This window comes from Lontra canadensis, unplaced genomic scaffold, assembly GCF_010015895.1.
Source record: "Lontra canadensis isolate GAN:19392208 unplaced genomic scaffold, GSC_riverotter_1.0 scaffold7, whole genome shotgun sequence".
NCBI lineage: Eukaryota > Metazoa > Chordata > Mammalia > Carnivora > Mustelidae > Lontra > Lontra canadensis.
Window position 1 is genome coordinate 21,418,764 of NW_022631001.1, and position 20,357 is coordinate 21,439,120.

The 20,357-nt window shown below is 35.5% G+C and overlaps 1 protein-coding gene across 3 annotated transcripts in view; it reads left to right on the plus strand.

The window, feature by feature from the left end:
- The window catches only part of RSF1 (remodeling and spacing factor 1), a 156,716-nt gene that overhangs the window by 87,198 nt on the left and 49,161 nt on the right, over window positions 1-20,357 (plus strand). For all 3 annotated transcript variants that reach the window (XM_032852988.1, XM_032852987.1, XM_032852989.1), the window contains 2 exons: window positions 314-519; window positions 10,233-10,387. In XM_032852988.1, the coding sequence (XP_032708879.1) occupies window positions 314-519; window positions 10,233-10,387 (361 nt within the window). The remainder of the gene's footprint in view (window positions 1-313; window positions 520-10,232; window positions 10,388-20,357) is intronic.

The following is a 20,357-nucleotide window of genomic DNA, read 5'->3' on the forward strand; positions in this document are numbered from 1 at the left end:
GAATCATTGAAAATTTTATATGTAATAAAATTTGGGAGACTAGTATACAGTGCTTTTGAAATATAACATGATTTTTGTGTCATTGATAATATTAAACCTGTAAATTTAAGTAATACTAAAAAGTGTTAACTTGAAATAATATCTCTTTAAATTGCTTATTCTAAACAGGTTGTACAAAAGTGGGGAGAGGATAGTGAAAGGTGGATAAACTATACATATTTTTTTCTGCTCCCATCTCTGAATTAGTTCTGTGGTTAAACATACCACATTTAGGTAATGGGGTATTTTAAACCATGTTTTGACTATTTTCCAGTACCTCTGCGAGTGTCAGTTTGATGACAATCTCAAATTCAAGAACATTATCAATGAGGAGGATGCTGATACCATGCGTCTCCAACCAATTGGCCGAGACAAAGATGGTCTCATGTACTGGTACCAGTTGGACCAAGATCATAATGTCAGAATGTATATAGAAGAACAGGATGATCAAGATGGCTCTTCATGGAAATGCATTGTCAGGTATCTTTTATTGGAATCTTTTCACATTTATTTGTGTGTTTCTTTAATCTCTTCTGTATAAGAATATAATCTCTGAGGCTAAGTCAGTCCTTTTTTTGTGGAATTGGAGACTTGCCAGGACCTAGCCTAGTGCCCAGCACAATACCCATAGTGGACCCTTAATTATTTCTCAAACAAACACATTTAACATGGTGGTCCATATCAGCACATGTACCTTACACTTTAGGAAGCTGGAATCTGACAAAAGGTAATGCAAAGAAAAATCCATTGTTAGAAATACAAGAAAAGCAGTATTTGGTTTTTATCTAGCTACAATTTTCTATTAGATATTATTTATTTATTTCTAATTGTTTTAATTTGGCCAGTTTATTTTCTCACTTTAGTGTATTTTTAATCTTTACATACGTTTCTTTATTAGGGTTCTGAAGAAATCTGAGGAATATTTTGGACTTTTTTGGGCATAGTCCTTTTTAAAAAAATCTTGGTTTCTTATTTGTATTTTTTATTATATTTTATTTTTAAGTAAATTATTTGTATTTATAATTTGTATCTTATTTGTATTGATAGATAGATTTGAGTGAAAACATTTATTATTTGTATCTTATTTGTATTGATAGATATGAGTGAAAACATTTCATGTAAAACTTAAAATAAAATTTTTATTTTTTAGTCAATGACACTGGGATCATTATTCAGAATCATTATATCTCTGGGGCACCTGGTTGGCTCAGTTGGTTAAGCCTCCGTCTCTTGATTTCAGCTCAGGTCATGATCTTGGGGTTGTGGAATCTAGCCCTGCCTTTGGCTCCTTGCTCAGCAGGGAGTCTGCTGGATGTTCTCTCTCTCTCTCTGTCCCTCCCCGCTGCTCTTGTATGCTCTGTCTCTCTTTCAAATAAATAAATCTTAAAAAGAAGAATCTTTGTGTCTCTAATATTCTGTTTTTTACAGTGTAATAATTTAGAATTTATTCCATTAATATACACAGTTTATCTTAATTTTGAAATGATCAGGATCTATAAATAAATCTGTAACTAAAGTAGGGAAAACTAGTGAATGTATAACTGGCTTATGGAAAACTTCTTGATTTCAACTCAGTCTCTGATTTTGCTCATTTTGAGTTTTAGCAGATTTTTGATAGTGGTTGTTAATGTTTTAAAGAGATAATCTGTGGAAATTTAGAGTATTTATTTGGGTCAGGGAAGCTCAACTTTCATGCCTTAAGAATAAATGTGAATTGAATGAGTTTATAGGGGAATGTTTTATAAGCACCCATCAATCATTATGGTTCTCCATATAGTTAATCTACTAAATGGAAATTATCAAAGTAGTCCTGAAGTGAAATTCATTTACCATTTCTCCCTATGAATACATACACTGATTGAAATTCTTTTCATGTCTTACCACTTCTACTATTTCCTCTATCAACTTTGCATAGTTATTTAAGAGATATTCTCTCCTATTTTGTAGACGAAGAAAATGTGACAGAGAAAAATAATTATGATTATTATTGATCTGTTGTAATGCTTTAAACAATTTCTAATGCATAGTGTTTTAATTATATCATACCCTAATAGATGATGTTAGAGAGGTGTTTAGGAGATGTGTTTAGAGTTAACTGTGTATAAATCTGAGTTCCGTTGCTTACCCTCTGAAGGCAGATTGCTTAATTTCTTTGATATTCTCTTTCCTGCACTTTAAAATGAGCATGATAGTAAAGTTATTTTGAGAACTATATAAATTTATATTGCATACCAACTTGTGTAATTAAGTATGATGCTATGCAATTGTGGTCATACTAATGAATATAGTCTCTAGAATCTGTAGATGAGCTTCAAGCACCTGTGGAAGTCCCTTTTATTGTAAATAGTAGCTCTTAGTTTTATTTAATATGTGTATTTTCTGGGAAGTACCATAGTTTTCCACAAGTCCTCAATTTGGTCTGTTTGTGCTTCATATACTTGACATGTTCTGTGACGTGGCATTTCAGTTCCTTTAAATTGATACAATAGTACTACTTTTGACAAATATGGTGACTGTCTTATCCATAGAAGTCTCTTAATTTTGTGAATGTTAAATGTAAAAAGCATTGTATTTTTCCTGCCTGTCGCCAAAATAATGATCTTAGTTGTCATTAAATACATTATGTGCCCCAAATAATATGTACGACATTATTCTACTTGGCCCTGATGCCATCCTTCCTGGAGTGTTTAGATTAGTATGCCAAACTCTAAGAAGAACGTTAATATAGTAGAGTAAGTCTTGTATGTGAAGAACCACAAAGAAGATGATTCAATGAACTGAAAATACTTGATCCAGCAGAAATTTAGGGAGATAGAATTAAACATTTAAAGGATTGATTTGTTTAAGTATTTCTCTCAAGCACTGAGCCAGGATCAGTGAATACAAATTGTGGGAAAATAGAACTGAGCTTATAGAAGTGAGAACATTTGCTTTTTTATATTGCAGAGAAATTCTTGTCTTAAAACTGATAGATATTAAAAACATTTTCTAAAATTGTAGGATTAGGGTGTTTACAGAGGGAAAAATCTTTTTAGCAAGAAATTGCCTTAGTGAGATAATTAGTGAAGAGCAAGTAAAGCAAGTAGAATTTTGACTTTTCTGTTTAATAGAGTATACCTCGATATTTTTCTCTCATTGATGAATATTGTTTTTTACTAGTGAAATGAAAAATCTGCCTCCCTTTCTTTAAACTATTTCTTTAAAGTAATGCTAATTTTCTGGGATATTTCTGGTGTTGGAAACATGTTTCTGCCTAACTCTGAAAAGAAGATTATATGACAAAAGTTATCTAGACTTTAGAATTCTGGTTTTTTTTTTTTAAGCTGTAAGACAGCTTTTCTAAATGATTGATAAAATTAAAATGTAACTGAACTTTGCAACTTAAAATCAAATGGAATATTTTTATAAAAATAGAGATCCATAAAAAAGGAATTTTCTATATTTGATCTTCTGAAAATTTAATACCTAGACAATATACAGTGTCTGCTCTCAGACTACAAAATGGAATTAAACTAGAAATCAGTTATAGAATGAGATCTTTAAAATTCCCACATGTTTAGATATTAGCTAATACATGTCTTCATAACACATGGATCAAAGAAGACCTCTCAAGACAGATTGTTTAAATTATTTTTAATTAAATGAAAATGGAAATAAAATATATCAAAATTTGTGCTTGAAAATTTTCAGTGAAAGCAATACTTAGAAGAAACTTCTCATATAAGCAAAGGCTGGTTCTTTGAAAAGATTAGTTAAGATTGATAACCCACTAGCCAGGCTAGCTAAGAAAAAGAGAGAGAGCAGACACAAATTAGTGATAATCAGAAATGAAAAAAGGGACGTTGCTACAAATTCTGTTAACATCAAAAGGATAATTAAGGAATACCATGAACAACTCCAGGCCCACAAATTCGTAACCTTGATGAAATGGGCGAATTCCTTAAAAGACAGAATCTGCCAAAATTCTCACCAAAAGAAATAGACAAATATGAACAGGGCTCTCTCTATTAAAGAAATTGTACCAGTAGTTAATAACCTAAAGCAGAAAGCACCAAGCCCAGATGGGTTCACTAGTGAATTCCACCAAACATTTAAGGGAGTAATTATACCAGTTCTCTTCAGTCTCTTTCAGAAGATAGAATAGGGATAATTCCTGACTCATTTTATAAGGCCAGGATTACCCTCATAACAAAATGAGGCAAAGATGTTACAAGATAGGAAAACTTTAGACCAGTATCTCTCAGGAATATAGATGCAGAAATCCTCAAAAAATTTTTTTCAACATCATACTTAAGTCCTAGCTAATGTCCTAAGAGAAGTAAAGGGATTAAGAGGAAGAGATTGGGAAGGAAAAAATAAAGCTGTCTTTATGTGCAGATGAGATGTTCATCATTTTTATACAAAGTCTGAAAGAGTTAACAGAAAACATTCCTGGATTTTATAAGTGATTATAGCAGGGTGGCAGGAGATGAAGTTAATATACAAATGTCCATTACTTTCCTGTATATCATCAATGAACATGTAGAATCTGAAATCTAAAACATAATACCATTTATATGATCTCCCCCAAAATTGAAATACTTAATCAGATAAAATAAATAAATCAAATAAAATATGAACAAATCTATCTTAGGAAAAATATAAAACTGATGAAAGAACCCAAGAAGAGCTAAATAAAATGAGACATGTTCCATATTTGTGGATAGGAACATTTAATATTGTCCAAATGTCACTTCTTCTCAACTTAAAATCCGTAGACTTAATGCAGTCATAATCAAAACTCCTGCACATTATTTTGTGGATATTGACAAACTTTTTAAAAAATTTATATGTAGGGGCGCCTGGGTGGCTCAGTTGGTTGAGCATCTGACTTCAGCTCTGGTCATGATCCCAGGGTCCTGGGATCGAGCCCCACTTGGGGCTCTCTGCTCAGCAGGTAGCCTGCCTCCCCCACACTCTCTGCCTGCCTCTCTGCTACTTGTGCCCTTTCTCTCTGTGAAATAAATAAATAAAATCTTAAAAAAAAAAATTTTATATGTAAAGGCAAAAAGCCCAGAGTAGTCAACATGATATTGAAGAAAAACTAAGTTAGAAGACTGACACTAACCGACTTCACAACCTGTATAAAGTTGTAATTAAGACAGTGTGGTATTAGTAAAAAGAAGAGACAGATATAGGGACACGTGGCTGGCTCAGTCAGTGAAGCATATGACTCTCAATCTTAGAATTGTAAGTTTGAGCTCCAAGTTGGATGCAGAGATCACCAAAACAAACCAAACCAAACCCAAAAAGACTAGACAAATACATAGTGTAGCAGAATAGGGAGCCTTGAAATAAGCCCATATGAAGGTGCAAAGGCAGTACAGTGCAGAAAAGATAGTAATACTGGGGGGAAAAAAAAGGATATCCATATGCAGAACAGTGAATCCAGATACAGACCTTACACCCTCAACAAAAATTAACTCAAAATTAATTATAGACCTCCTTATAAATGTAAAACTATAAAACTCCAAGAAGATAACACAAACAAATCTAGATGATTTTGGGTTTGGCAGTAACTTCTTTGGTGTAACACCAAAGGCATAATCCATGAAAAAAAGAAGTGATAAAAGCTGGACTTCGTTATAATTAAAAATTTCTGCTCTGTAAACTGTCAAGATAATGAAAAGCTAAGCCACAGACTGGGAGGAAATATTTACCAAGGATGTATTTGATAAAGGCCTATTATCCAAAATATATAAAAAACACTTAAAACTCAACATAAGAAAACAACCTGATTTGAGGGGCATTTGGTTGAGCATCCAGCTCTTGATTTCAGCTCAGGTTGTGATCTCCAGGTCATGGGGTTGGGCCCACCTTGGGCTTCCTGCTCAGCGGGGAATCTGCTAGCCTTCTCCCTCTCTCTGCTCCTCGCCCTGTTCACACTTGCTCGCGCTCTCTTTCTTTCTTTAAAAAAAATAAATAGATCTTCAAAAAAAAAAAGGGAAAAAGAAAACCTGATATAAAATGGACCAAAGACCTTAACACGTTGCCAACGAAGATACACAGATGGCAAATATACACATATATTTGTATGGATATACACATGAAAAGTGGTTCACATCATATATCCTCAGTGAAATATAAATTAAAATGAGATACTATTGTACGCCTATTAGAATGGCCAAAATCCAGAACACTGACAACAGCAGATGCTGATGAGGATGTGAAGCAACAGGAACTCTCAGCCATTGCTCGTGGAAATGCAAAATGGTATGGCTGCTTTGGAATACAGTTTGATGGTTTTTTTGTAAAATTAAATACCATATGATCCAGGAACCAAATACTCCTTGGTATTTGCCCAAAGGAGTTAAAGAGTTATGTCCACGCAAAAACCTACAAACAAATGTTTATAGCAGCTTTGTTCATACTTGCCAAAACTTGAAAGCAACCAAAATGTTATAACTGATTAACTGAACACTAAGAACACTTTCAAAGTATGTAAATTTTACATCAATAAATATTTTAAGAATTGTAATGGTTTGACAGTCATTCTCAAAAAGCCAAATTCTAAATAAACAGTGTGTCGAGTTTTCATGTATCCAAAATGATTGTCATTCTGTCAAAGACATTTCTAAACCATATGCTGCTGGTATAGTACAGTGATTGATTGAGAAGATGGTCTTGGAAGTCAGACTATAATTCAGTCCTGCCTTTAATCTGTACTAACCATGATGTTAGGCAAATTACCTCTCTGTAGTGTCCTCACTTCCTCCTCTATAAAATGAGGGGTAAGTATAGTACCTATTTAATCAGGTTATATTGGGATTATATGAACTAGTTCAAGTAAAGTGCTTGGAGTAGTGCCTGGAACATAGTAATTACTTATGTTAACTTCTGTTATTGATACTACTGCTGTTGATATTACTCATTAATGTCTTCCTTCAGGTTCTTGGCCCCCAAAAGAAATACTGTCATACTCCATTATTCTCCCTGTTTTGTCACCTATTAATTTGGATTCAAATGAAAAAAGATGGAATATTATTGGTGGGCCCTATAATCATATACTATAGGTACTTATAAAGAATTGCTATATTCACACTGTGCTGTGCCATGGAAATAGATTCAATGCAGTTTCGTAAGGAGTTCCAAATTGTGGGAAAAAGATATGGGGAAGTAGTAAATGATAATAGAGGGTCATAATTGCGATCTGTGATGGAGATCATTCTGGTGTGTGCTCTTTAGGACCCAGATATTTGGCAGAAGATGATGCTAGTGCTTGGCTTTGTTTTTGTTTTGTCTGTTTTTTTGTTTTGTTTTGTTACGATATTGTACTGTCAGCTCAATTGATTCCTAAAGGTTTAATCCCTTTCACTAAGTCTTAACTCTGAACAGCCCTTAGACTAGAAAAAATCATATTCCACAACATAATAGATAGGATGATATACTCCATTTCACCAAAGTCTAAATTAACTTCAGATACAGAGAGTGCAACACAAGAGTTTAGAATCTATTTAGTCAGAGTCAGTCAGTCTGCTTGTTAATCTGACCTACCCTTTCCACTGCAACATATTTTTCCCATCTCAGTTAATAGCAGTCACATCCTTTCACCTGCTTAGATCTAAAACTTGGGTCACAAAATTTGACTTTTCATTTTCCTCTCCTGTCACATCCACTGTATCAGCAGATCCAAACAGCTCTCCATGCAAAGTGTATCCAGTGTGACCATTCCTCATCCCCTTTATAGTTGTGTTCTTATCCAAGCCATCATCATTTTTGTTTTTGTTTTGGTTTGTTTTTAATTTTTTTAATTTTTATTTTTTTTAAAGATTTTATTTATTTATTTGACAGAGATCACAAGTAGGCAGAGAGAGAGAGGAGGAAGCAGGCTCCCCGATGAGCAGAGAGCCCTATGCGGGGCTCTATCCCAGGACCCCGGGATCATGACCTGAGTCAAAGGCAGAGGCTTTAACCCACTGAGCCACCCAGGCGCCCCTAGTTTGTTTTTTTAAAGAGTGATTTATTTAATTCAGGAGAGAGAGCATGCACACATGTATCAGTGGGTGAGGGGCATGGGGAGGGAGAGAGGGAGAATCTCAGACTGAGTGTGGAGCCCGAAGCTAGGCTCCATCTCACCACCTTGAGACTATGACCTGAGCCAAAATCAAGAGTTGGGCGGCCAACCCACTGAGTTACCCAGGCACCCCTTATTTTTGTTTTTAATACAATTCAGTGGTTTTTAGTATATTCACAAAGTTGTGCAGCCACCACTGCTATCAAATTCCAGGACATTTTCCTCACCCCATAAAGAAATCCTGTACTGCATACCCTGCACATTAGCAGTTTTAATCACCATTCTCCCTTTACCCAGCTGGTGGCATCTGCCAGTCTGCTTTCTGTCTCTGTAATTTACTATTCATAAACAGAATCATACAATATGTGGCCATTGTGTCTAGCTTCTTTTGGAAAGCATAATCATTTCAAGGTTCATTTATGTAGTTAAATTAGTACTTTGTTCTTTTTTATTGCTAAATAGTATTGTCTTGTAGGGATATATCACAGTTGTTTATTCATTCTGTGCTTGTCTTAGAATAGTTAGGGTAGCCATGCAGAACACATTCCAGGCTAAGAGCAGAAGTGTAAACACCTTACATCCTGAGAGAGAGAGAGAGAGAGAGAGAGAGAGAATGGTATTTTGGAGGGGTATATCTAGTATACCTGAGTGAAGGAATGTTTTAGAGCAAACAGAGCCAGCAATGGAAGGAGAGAGAGAGCAGAGCACTGATTGTTAGCGTCCGTTGTCTATTTTAAGAGTTTCTATAGGTAGTGGTAAGAGTTTTGGGTATAATTTGAATATATGTTTATTTATAAAAATCCCTTCGGACTAGTTCAAATTTGGGATTTAAAAAAATATATTTTGCATATTAAATCTCATCTTTAGATCAAAATAGAATTCCAAAGTTGGGTAGTTTCCTGTTTTCATATAATTATGACTACGTGAATCTTGCATTTTAACACAGTAGTCAGGTTAAAGCTTTTTAGGGAGTTCTCCAATAAATTTTTCTGCTTAATTCGATTGTTTTGTAGTCTAGTAATTGACATGGATTTTGTAGCAGTATTGGTTCTCTTCTAATGCTTGGAAGCTTTTTTAAAATAGGTATAGTGAACAACTTAAATTCAGTTCCCAGCATGACTTCAAAAAATAACAAGAAGCTTGAGGCACTTTTTACATATGTAATTCTTAGTGTACTAAGCACAATAATAACATTAAATGGATAAAGCCTTAGGTTAGAAGCAGGTTGGTGTAATGAAGTTAGGAAATAGGAACTTGGCCAAAAACAATTTTTTTAAAGATTGTATTATCTGTCAGAGAGAGAGAGCAGAAGTAGGGGGAGTGGCTGGCAGAGGGAGAAGCAGGCTCCCCGCTGAGCAAGGAGCCGATGTGGGACTCTATCTGAGCTGAAGGCAGATGGGTGCATAAACAACTGAGCCCTCCAGGCATCCCCAAAATAGGTGGCATTTAAATCAGCCATCTAACACAACTCTGGTCTGGGTATTAAAGGTAGAGAATTAATAGGTTAAATCTGATTTATTTGGGATTTTCTTGTATTTTTGGTTCAAATTGAATTCTCATCCTGTAGTTGTAAACTGTAATTGACAGAACAACATTCAGTTTCCCAAATTCTTAGGTTTTTTAGCTGTGTTCTAAGAGCTGACTTTGCTATAATTACTCAGACCTAGATCATAATTTTGTAACAGTATCAAATGTTATTCTTTCTCTAGGTAGAACAAAGTTCTTATTCACAAATGAATCAAGAATGTGATCCATTTTGTTTAAAAAAGTGCTTCTTCAAGGAAATTTTACATTGCTTTTGTACTCTTTAGAGATTACATAGGACTTTTAAAAATTATCTAACTTTGATTTTTGTTTAATTTTGTTCCTGCTGTTCTTTTCAGCCAGAGAGATTCACATTGCCATTTTAATCCGTAGGGTATACGTTTCTTCCGTTTTGGAAAATAACATATTTTCATATGCTTTTCTTTCCTAATAGTTAGTTAGATTCAAGGTTAATTAAGATGAGGTGTACCAGTGTTTTGGATGTTCTTAAATGTGTTTTTCTTTTTAAAATTCTAATTTCTAAAAGTATTATTCTGAAAGCTCTTTAGGACAGGATTAAGATTTTTATGCTGTTTTGTTTTTTTCCCTTATTTAGAAATCGAAACGAGTTGGCTGAGACTCTTGCCCTCCTGAAAGCACAGATTGATCCTGTGCTACTGAAAAACTCTAGCCAACAGGACAACTCTTCCCGGGAAAGTCCCAGCTTAGAGGATGAGGAGACTAAAAAGGAGGAAGAAGCACCTAAACAAGGTTTTTTTTTGTGTGTTTTGTTTTGCTTTGTTTTGTAATTTCTTCTCTCTTCTTCCACTTCTATTTCCAACTATATTAATTAGAATTCTTTCAGTTTGAAAAATTGGAAGTCTTCCGGTAGAGGGAGATTGATTTTTCTTTTCTTTAATGAAAAATAAGCAGCAAAAGGCCATTGAGTACATTTCCTCTTTTATATTGTACATTTATAAAATTTAAATAAAAAGTGTTCAGATCATCACAACGTATTTTTTGCTAATTTTAAAAATGCAAAGATACTTTATTGAACTCTTTTATTATTGTAGTAAAATATACATAACATAAAATTTATCATTTTAACCATTTTTAAGTATGCAATTCCATGGCATTAAGTGCATTCACATTGTTGGGCATCTGTCACCACCGTCCATCTCCAGAGTCATCTTCCCCATCTGAAACTCTGACAGTTAAATACTGACTCCTCATTTACCCCTGCACCCCCCAGCCCCTGGCATCCACTATTCTGCTTTCCATCTCTGTGAATTTGCCTAACTCTTGGGATGTTCTGTCCAAGAAATCTTAGAATATTTGTTCATAGAATATTTTACTGGCTAATTTCACTGAGCATAATGATAGGCTGAATAATATTCCGCTGTATATTTATCACATTTGTTTATTCATCTGTCTGTGGACAGCTGGCTTTCTTCTACCTTTTGGCTGTTGTGAATATTGTTGGTAGGAACATGGGTGTACAAATAGCTGTTTGAGTCACTGTTTTCACTTCTTTTGGGTATATACCTAGAAGTGGAATTGCTGGATCATATGATAGCTTGCAGATCTGCCATACCACTTTTTACAGCTGCTGGGCCATTTTACATTCCCCCTAGCTTTGTTACTTTGCAGTCCACCAAACACTACACATGCATTTTCAGTCATCATAGCATCTTCTTGAGGGAACTGCTGTTATTATGGTTTTAATTTTATAGATGAGGTAATGGGTAAGTTTATAAACTTGCCCTGGGTCCTATATATAATAAACGGTCAGAGTCTAGATTTGAACCCTGGTCTTGTATCACCTCTACTTTTCAACTACAGTAATCTAGGGCTGTACTTCTCAAACTTTAATATGCATGCTGTTTATCTGGTGATCTTTTTACAGTGCAGACACTGAGTACATTGGTCTTGTGTGAAGTTGATGATTTGCCATTTTAGTTACCAAGGACCTAGGTGATGCTCAGGCTGCTGGTCAGAGAATCACACTTTGTTTAGCAAGGTTACAGAGGCAGTTTCCTCCTAACCTTGTATTTATTTAAATACAGCAGAGTCTTTCAGACAGCTGTTCCTGAAAATATTCCTCAGTGAATACTGATATTTTAACACTAAACACAGTTAACAGAGAGGCTGGGTGGGGGGGACATCTGTTTAAAAAGTAGCAAAGGAAGAGGAGTAAGACATTTAACCTTCTTTGATTTTCCCCTTTCTCTTTTAAATAGTGTCTCTTATGTTTCTCTTCTGTTACTCCAATAGCAAAATGTTGCTTACTCATTTAGGACATACTTACTGTATACCTGCTATGTGTTAAGCACCATTTTAGACATGAGACTTCAATAAGGAAAGACAAATCCTTGCTTTTGTGAAGCTTACACTACAGTGGGTAAAATATACCCACATACCATTGACCTTGTGCCAAGTACTGTGCTCAGTGCTTTACGTGTGTTAAGTCATATAATCTTCACAACCACTCTGTTAGGTATGATAGGTAGGTAGTATTTCGGGTTTTTTTGTGGGGTTTTTTGTGATTTGTTTTTATTTTTTCCAAATGAGCAAAGGGAGTCAAAGGAGAGATTTGAGTGACTTTCCCAGGGTCATGCAGCCTGTTAGTGGCATACCCAGTGTTCACACCTGGGCAGTCTTTGTTCTTTCTCTGGAGTTTGTGTACTTTAGATGCTACAGAAACACATAATTTGTGGGAGTCGACATTTTTATTCAACCCCTAAAGCCCCCCCTCTTACTCCATCCTCTTAGATGTAGTTATTGTGTTCTTTTCCAAGCAAGACCAAAGAAATGGGATTCTGGCTTGTCATTTTTATTACTTTCAGACGTAAATAAACATTGCCTTTGGGCAGGAATATTTGGAAATCAAACATCAGGAAGGAAAAAAATAAACAGGAACTGCGGAAAGAATAAAACAGCTACTCTCATTCTTGCAGCTAAAATAGATTTTTCTTTGTTTGTTGAATTGCTATGTATCTAACCTTAGTAAATTCTTTGTATCTAACCTTAGTAAAAAATTTTTTTTTTGTGTAAGTGCCAAGAAGAAATGAATTACTTATAAAAATAAGCAAAGAAAAGATCCAAAGATGGCATCATATGTCTTAAGACATTCACTGAGTAATTAAATCATTTTTTATTTCAAAGGTCTGAAAAAAGTCTGAATTTCTTAAACTGGCATTCAGAATCTCACAGTCTGGCCTCGAATGATGTTTCTAGTGTTATCTCTCACTAGTTTTTTTTTTTTTTTTTTTTAATTTGTTTATTTGACAGAGATCACAAGTAGGAAAAGAGGCAGGCAGAGAGAGAGGAAGGGAAGCAGGCTCCCTGCAGAGCAGAGAGCCTGATGCGGGGCTCAATCCCAGGACTCTGGGATCATGACCTAAGCCGAAGGCAGAGGCTTTAACCCACTGAGCCACCCAGGCGCCCCTCCCACTAGTTTTCTACATCATCACTAGTTCTGGGTTATCTAGATGCATTTTCTCCTTGTGTCTTGGGCATTCCTTCTGTGTCTTTATCATGCTTTTATCTCTCTGAGATACTTTTCTTTCACTCTGGAAATTCTAGTCATTCAGGGCCATCTGGAATCTCAGAATTTTGATCTTTTTCTAAGTTCTGCTAGCACTTAATTAAATACTATTTTTTTTTCCTACTTATATTAGGGTCAGGCATACTACCAAGCTTGAAGCTCTCAAATACTTGCTGACTTGTTCTTCTCAAACTGTGATAGATGATAGATTTCAAAGCAAGTGTTAGGTATAACGTAAGCCCTTCTCTGTTTAAGACCCAGAATATCTTGTTTGGTGGTATACTACCAGAAGTTACTATTCTTCTAGGACACCATAAAGCTTAATGTATATTTTCACTCCATGTTAGATACTGTATTCTAATTTGGAAGGTACCAGAACACTAAAAAAGAAGTATGAGGAAAAACAAAGTTGAGGGAAATCCTAACCTTCGGTTTCTTTCTGCTAATTGGAAAAAGACTTTCCTTTTGTTAGCTTTTGTATCATACACTTCTGCCTATATGCAGAATGGGTAAAGACTACCACTTGAGAATCTTTAATAGAGAATAGAAATTGTAGATAGGCAGCTTACAAACCTGATTTGGCCTGAAAACTTTTTTTGTTTTGTTTTGTTTATACAGTGCTCCTTTGTTTTTTGTTTTGTTTGTTTTTAATTAAGGTGAAAGTCAGCATTTTGAAGTATACCATTCAGGTTTTTTTTTTTTGTATATTCACAATGTTGTGCAACCATCACCACCATCTAATTATAGAAGATTTCTATCACCGCATGAAGAAACCCTATAATAATTAAGCAGTCACTTGCCACTTTTTACCTACCCCTATGACTGAATAATATTTCCTTATATAGATACACCACATTTTGTTAATTCACTCATGAGTTGATGGACATTTGACTTGTTTTCACTTTTTGGCTATTATGAGTAATGGCACCGTGAACATTCATGTACAGATTTTTGTGAGAACATGTTTCCACATGTGTGTGGTTGCTTTTTGTTTTGTTTTGTTTTTTTAATTTGAACTTGCTGTGAAAATTTAAAATTGGAAATTAGGGGGCACCTGGGTGGCTCAGTGGGTTAAAGCCTCTGCCTTCGGCTCGGGTCATGATCCCAGGATCCTGGGATCGAGCCCCGCATCGGGCTCTCTGCTCAGCGGGGAGCCTGCTTCTCCTCTCTCTACTTGCCCGCCTCTCTGCATACTTGTGGTCTCTGTGTGTCAAATAAATAAATAAATAAATCTTTAAAAAAATAAAATAAAATAAAATTGGAAATTAGAAGAGCTGATAACAATGGAGGTTTGTTTTTGCTTATCAGCAGTGAGCTGTACCTGAGTGATGTTTGACTCTCCTTAGAATTTGCATTCTCCAGTTTACCTTAGTCCTCTCTGTGTCCCTTGAAATTGGGCTTAGTCTCAGTTGCTTAGCCTAGTACTTACATTTTGTTTTTCTTATGATATAGTTAAAGTAAAAAAATTATTATATTCATGTATCTGTCACATATTGAAAAAACAAGAGAAAGAAAAATGGGAAGGTGACTTGTTGGCAGCAGTGAAGAATATTCCTGTGGTTACAAAAGTAAGCTACAGATGATTCTCTGGTGGCCATTACTAATGTGATTTCTGATATAAAGTCTAAATTCAACATGGCAAAATAATACAACTTAATCTATTATCTTAGTCTGCCCTGTCTGCCGTAACAAGATACCGAGCTTGGTGACTTTAACATGGGAGATTTATTTTCCCCCAGTTTTGAAGGCTAGAAGTCCCAGATGGAGTGCCAGCAGACTCAAGTTCTGGTGAAGGCTTTCTTCCTGCCTTACAAATGGCTTCCTTCTCTCTGCCTCATGTGGCCTCTATTTGTGTGTGTAGTGAGAGAGTGATTTGGTATTTTTCCTTTTCTAAAAGGGCACCAGCCCTATTGATTGTGGCTCTACCTTTTTTATGTCATTTAACAATAATTATCTCATTAAGAGCCCATCTCCAAATAGTCACATTGGGGATGGGGGCTTTAACATGAGTTTAAGGGGGGAATAATTCAGTCCATACATATAGTGTTATGAAACAGTACTGTAGTAATATGATGGGTAAGGGAAAAGATACCTAATGGAGAAATTACGAGGGACAAGGGGAGAACTGCAGTTTTAAGATTTGTTTCTTAATGCTAAGATTTGTTTCTGAATGCTTAGCTGAAGAAGACTCCTCATGGGCACTGTAGATCATCAAGCCTCATAGTACAGAAAAATCTTATATTGTATGGTTCATTGTATGTATCTATGTATATAGATATATATACATATCGATATATATCGATATTTTTCAGTTTGCCTTTCTAAAGTAATATAAACTAAGTTTACTAGTACAGTACTGAAAATTAAATAATGATGGCATTCAATTACAAAAATTATGTAAAAATCCTGAAAGTAGATTCCCTGTATACAAAATTCTATCAGTATTTGCTAATATTTCATGCTCACCAGCAGCTGTTTACTGGCATTAAATATATGGTAGTAAATTCCCTATTAAATGACTCAATATTAAAAGAAAAGATATACAGATATCTATATATATATATCTATATATCGATACGTATATATATCTATATATATCGATGTATAGAGATATATATAGATATCTGTATATCTTTTCTTTTAATTCCATTGTACTTGGACATACAGTGTTATATTAGTTTCAAGTATACAATATAGTGATTGAACAATTCCATATATTACTCAGTGGTTGATGAGCTGTTACAGATTTTTAAGAAAAAAATATTACATATGAATCAAAACTATTTTTTTCAACATTGAGTTTGTGTCCAGCAAAAAATGTGTCCCAACTAGACTGAGCATTTATATACATAAGTGCAAATGCAAATACACTTGTTCATAGTGAATAGATTACTATGAACAGAAGGACAAGAATTTAAGTCATTTCTTATATTCTATATTGTAGTTGATGAAAGCACAGATAATAATAGTACCCATAGTGATTTATTTGTAGCATTGATTAATCTTTTTAAATGACAAGAGCTAATTTGGATATGGTTCCTTAATGAACCCCAACTTTAGGAGATGGCTTTTTGTGTATTGAGGGGAAATTTTAAAATACAAATGTAGGGGCAATGCACTGGCTCAGTTGGTGGAGCATGTGACTTTTGATCTCGGGGTTGTAGATTTGAGCCCCATGTTGGGGGTAGCAATTACTTAAAAATAAAATCTTTAAAAAAACATCTAAATAGGTCATACTTAGAAAAAGTTAACTAGACGTGATCTTCCTTTGGCTGTTGTGATCATATCTAACATAAAGCTTAAATTTGAGATGATGACATTTTATAGAGACTTTTTTTAAAGATTGTATTTATTTATTTATTTATTTGACAGAGCACAAGCAGGGGGAGCAGCAGAGGGTGAGGGAGAAGCAGGCTCTCCGCTGAGCAGGGAGCCTGATGCAGGACTTGATCCCAGGATCTGGGGATCGTGGCCTGAGCCGAAGGCAGATGCTTAACTGAGCCACCCAGGCACCACAGAACATGAGGCATTTAAAGACAAAGCAGTTCCCACACCTACGCAATGTGAATCCTATATACTTGCTCCTGAAGTTGTCAGCTGGGAGAAGATAGCTCCTAGATGCCCATATGAATTGCTGTATAGACTGTGGCAAAGCCTATACCAGGTTTTAAGCCCCAACACCTGTTGGCAAGCTGTCTTACATCCATGTTGGTAGACTCATGCAGTGTGATCTGTAGTAGTCTTGTGAATCTGAATGCTTAGCTGAACTGAAGAAGATTCCTCATGGTCACTGCAGATCATCAAGCCTCATAGTATAGAAAAATACTGTATTGTATGGTTCATTCATTTTGCAAAAAATTGATTGACCTATGAGTCAATCTCTAAGAGTTATCCTGTTCAAAAGGTTAATTACCATGACTGTGAGGTTTCATTTTTAACTTTTTTACACACAAAAAACACCCATATAATGACACAATAAAGTTTTGTTCTTTTATTTATTTATTTATTTATTTATTTTATTTGAGAGAGAGGCAGTGAGAGAGAGCATGAGCCAGAAGAAGGTCAGAGGGAGAAGCAGACTCCCCGTGGAGCTGGGAGCCCGATGCGGGACTCGATCCCGGGACTCCGGGATCATGACCTGAGCCGAAAGCAGTCGTCCAACCAACTGAGCCACCCAGGCGTCCCTGTTCTTTTATTTTTAAAAATGCTGTCTTGGGACTCCTGTGGCCCATAGATGGCTTAGCCATGATGTGGTATTAGGAAGCCTTGGCGGAGGGGGGGAGGGGTATATTTTTAATATCATTTAGGCAAAAAAAAAAAAAATCTAGCCTTATCAACTAATATTTTCTCAAAGACTCAAGTTGGCAATAAAATTGAACACTTTGGATATTATAATTTTATTAGTTGATTCACTCATTTTCATGAACTTGATTCAATAGGAAATGTAGCAGATATAGAGTAACCTGGCCCACTTTCCTACTGTAGTTAGTATCCAGAAATGGATATGATGGCCTGAATCGTGAAATAGATTCTCTGACTTCAAATTTAAGAAGGAAAATTAATATTGTTCAGTTTGCCTTTCTAAAGTAATATAAACTAAGTTTACTAGGGCAGTACTGAAAACTAAATAATGATGGCATTCGATTACAAAAATTATGTAAAAATCCTGAAAGTAGATTCCCTGTATACAAAATTCTATCAGTGTTCATGCTCACCAGCAGCTGTTTACTGGCATTAAATATATAGTAGTAAACTCCCTATTAAATGACCCAAGGCCAGATTTTGTGTTGTGTATAACAGTGCTGACTGCATACTGGATCCAACACTGTCGTAATGACAAGTCCCTGGTCCCGGAAACAGTGATCCAGTTTCTGATTCCAAATCAAAGGAATAATGAATTAAGAAATAAAATAATAAATTAAATTAAGAAATAAAATAATAAAACTTTAGTAGCTTTTTAAGATTCAAAACATAAAAAAAAACCAATCACCAGCATTACACATAATTTATATTATGTTCAATAAAAACAATTTGTATTTCTAGCTTTATATTTTTCTTACCCTCATTTATGTTTTTTTGCCTGGTTCCTGTGGCCATTAGAGTTTGTAGCCCCTTCCATAGAAAGGGTGGGTACTAATTGTTACAGCTACAAAGAAGTGTTTTGATATGGTATGGGTGTTTAATCTAGAGACTTATGGGTGGATTTTATTTTTTATTTATTTATTTTTAAATATTTATTTGAGAATGAGAGAGTGAGAACATGAGGTGGGGAGGGTCAGAGGGAGAAGCAGACTCTCTGCTGAGCAGGGATCCGAATGCCGGGACTCGATCCTGGGACACCAGGATCAAGATCTGAGCCAAAGGCAGTCACTTAACCAACTGAGCCAACCAGGTGTACCATGGATGGGTTTTAAAAGGTCCTTGTACTTGGCACAAAATAATCCACCTTTTTTTTTTTTTAAGATTTATTTATTTATTTGACAGACAGAGATCACAAGTAGGCAAGAGAGAGGGAGAAGCAGGAACCCTGCTGAGTAGAGAACCTGAGGCAGGTCTCTATTTCAGGACCTCAAGATCACAACCCGAGCTGAAGGCAGTAGCTCAACCCTCTGAACCACCCAGGTGCCCCCCAAATCATCCACTTTCATATTACCATGTTAAATAGTGTTCCATACAGAAAAGTATAGAGAGAGCAGATAAATAGAAGTGTTATTGTCACCTTGTTAACGATATCTTAGTTTCCTTTATAAAAACAAAAGAAAATATATTATTTTTTATCATCACCATCATTCCTTCTTTATGTTAGGCCTGCCTCAAATTGTCAGGTGAAGGACAAAATACATTGAAGTTTGCATTTCTTTTATTTTTATGCCAGGAACAATAGAACACAGACCATGTTGCTTCTTTTTCTTTTTCTTTTCTTTTTTTTTTTTTTTAAGATTTTATTTATTATTTGAGAGAGACACACAGTGAGAGAGGGCACACAAGCAGGGGGAGTGGGAGAGGGAGAAGCAGGCATCCCATTGAGCTGGGAGCCTGATGCAGGCCTTGATCCCAGGACCCTGGGATCATGATCTGAGCTAATGACTGAGCCACCCAGGCTTATGTGAATCATTTGTGCTTACTGGAGAGGAAAGGAGGAAGGGAAAGTGGGAAGGAAGGAGAAGAGCGAAAGAAATCTTATGGTTAGATTAACTATTGCTGTTCTGATTAAGTTTGTTGTGACTCGAATTAGAAGGAAAAATTGAAGTTATCATTCACAATTTGGGAAAATTCACATTTGGGAAAATGGCAGTGGCATTGTTTTTGAGTCTCTACAAATTTCTTCATTAAAGGAACATATTAATAGCAAAAATTAAAAACTGTAGACAGTATTGTAAACTAAGGTCTTAAAGAGGCTCTGGGGTGCTTGGGAATTCTCAGACTTCTCCAGCCAGACCTCCCTTCCAGAATAAACTCCACACTGAGCTTTGTCCAAACTGCTAGGAACAGAATCCAAATTAAGTAGGACAGGGACAGTATAGGCATGCAAAAAAGAAGCTCCAAATAAAAGTATGAGAAAGGAATAGGGTTCATTCATCTCATTAAGTAAATCACTTTAAATTTTAATATCTCACAAAAAATAACAAGTAGGGAACTCTAGAGCTATGAAATTAGAAAAATAATCTGTTTGACAGAAAAATAAGCAACTAAAAAGGATCAAAGAAAATCCCACAGGATTATAAGAATAAACACTTATCCTAAAGACATTCCCACAGAACGTGAAAACTATAATTCATAGGTGGTAGAACTCAGAATAATCAAGATTTTTCCCAGATCCAGGAGAAACATTAGAGTGAACAAACTCAAGGATCAGTGCCTTGGCCAAATGGGAAACGGAAAGCTGTGTATTTTTTTTTAATCAAAAATAAATGAAGAAAGAGATAAAGATTTGACAGAAAGAGATAGGATTTGAAGATGAGAAAGAAAATCCAACAAGTCTCCACAAAAAAGAAAACCAAAACCAAAGCAAGGGAGCAGACAAAAATACTGAAGTCTGTCCTTAACAAAACCTCCTGAAACAAAGTTGTTAGACTGCGTATTGAAAAGGTACTATGTAGGGGCGCCTGGGTGGCTCAGTGGGTTAAGCCTCTGCCTTTGGCTCAGGTCATGATCCCAGGGTCCTGAGATCGAGCCCCGCATCGGGCTCTCTGC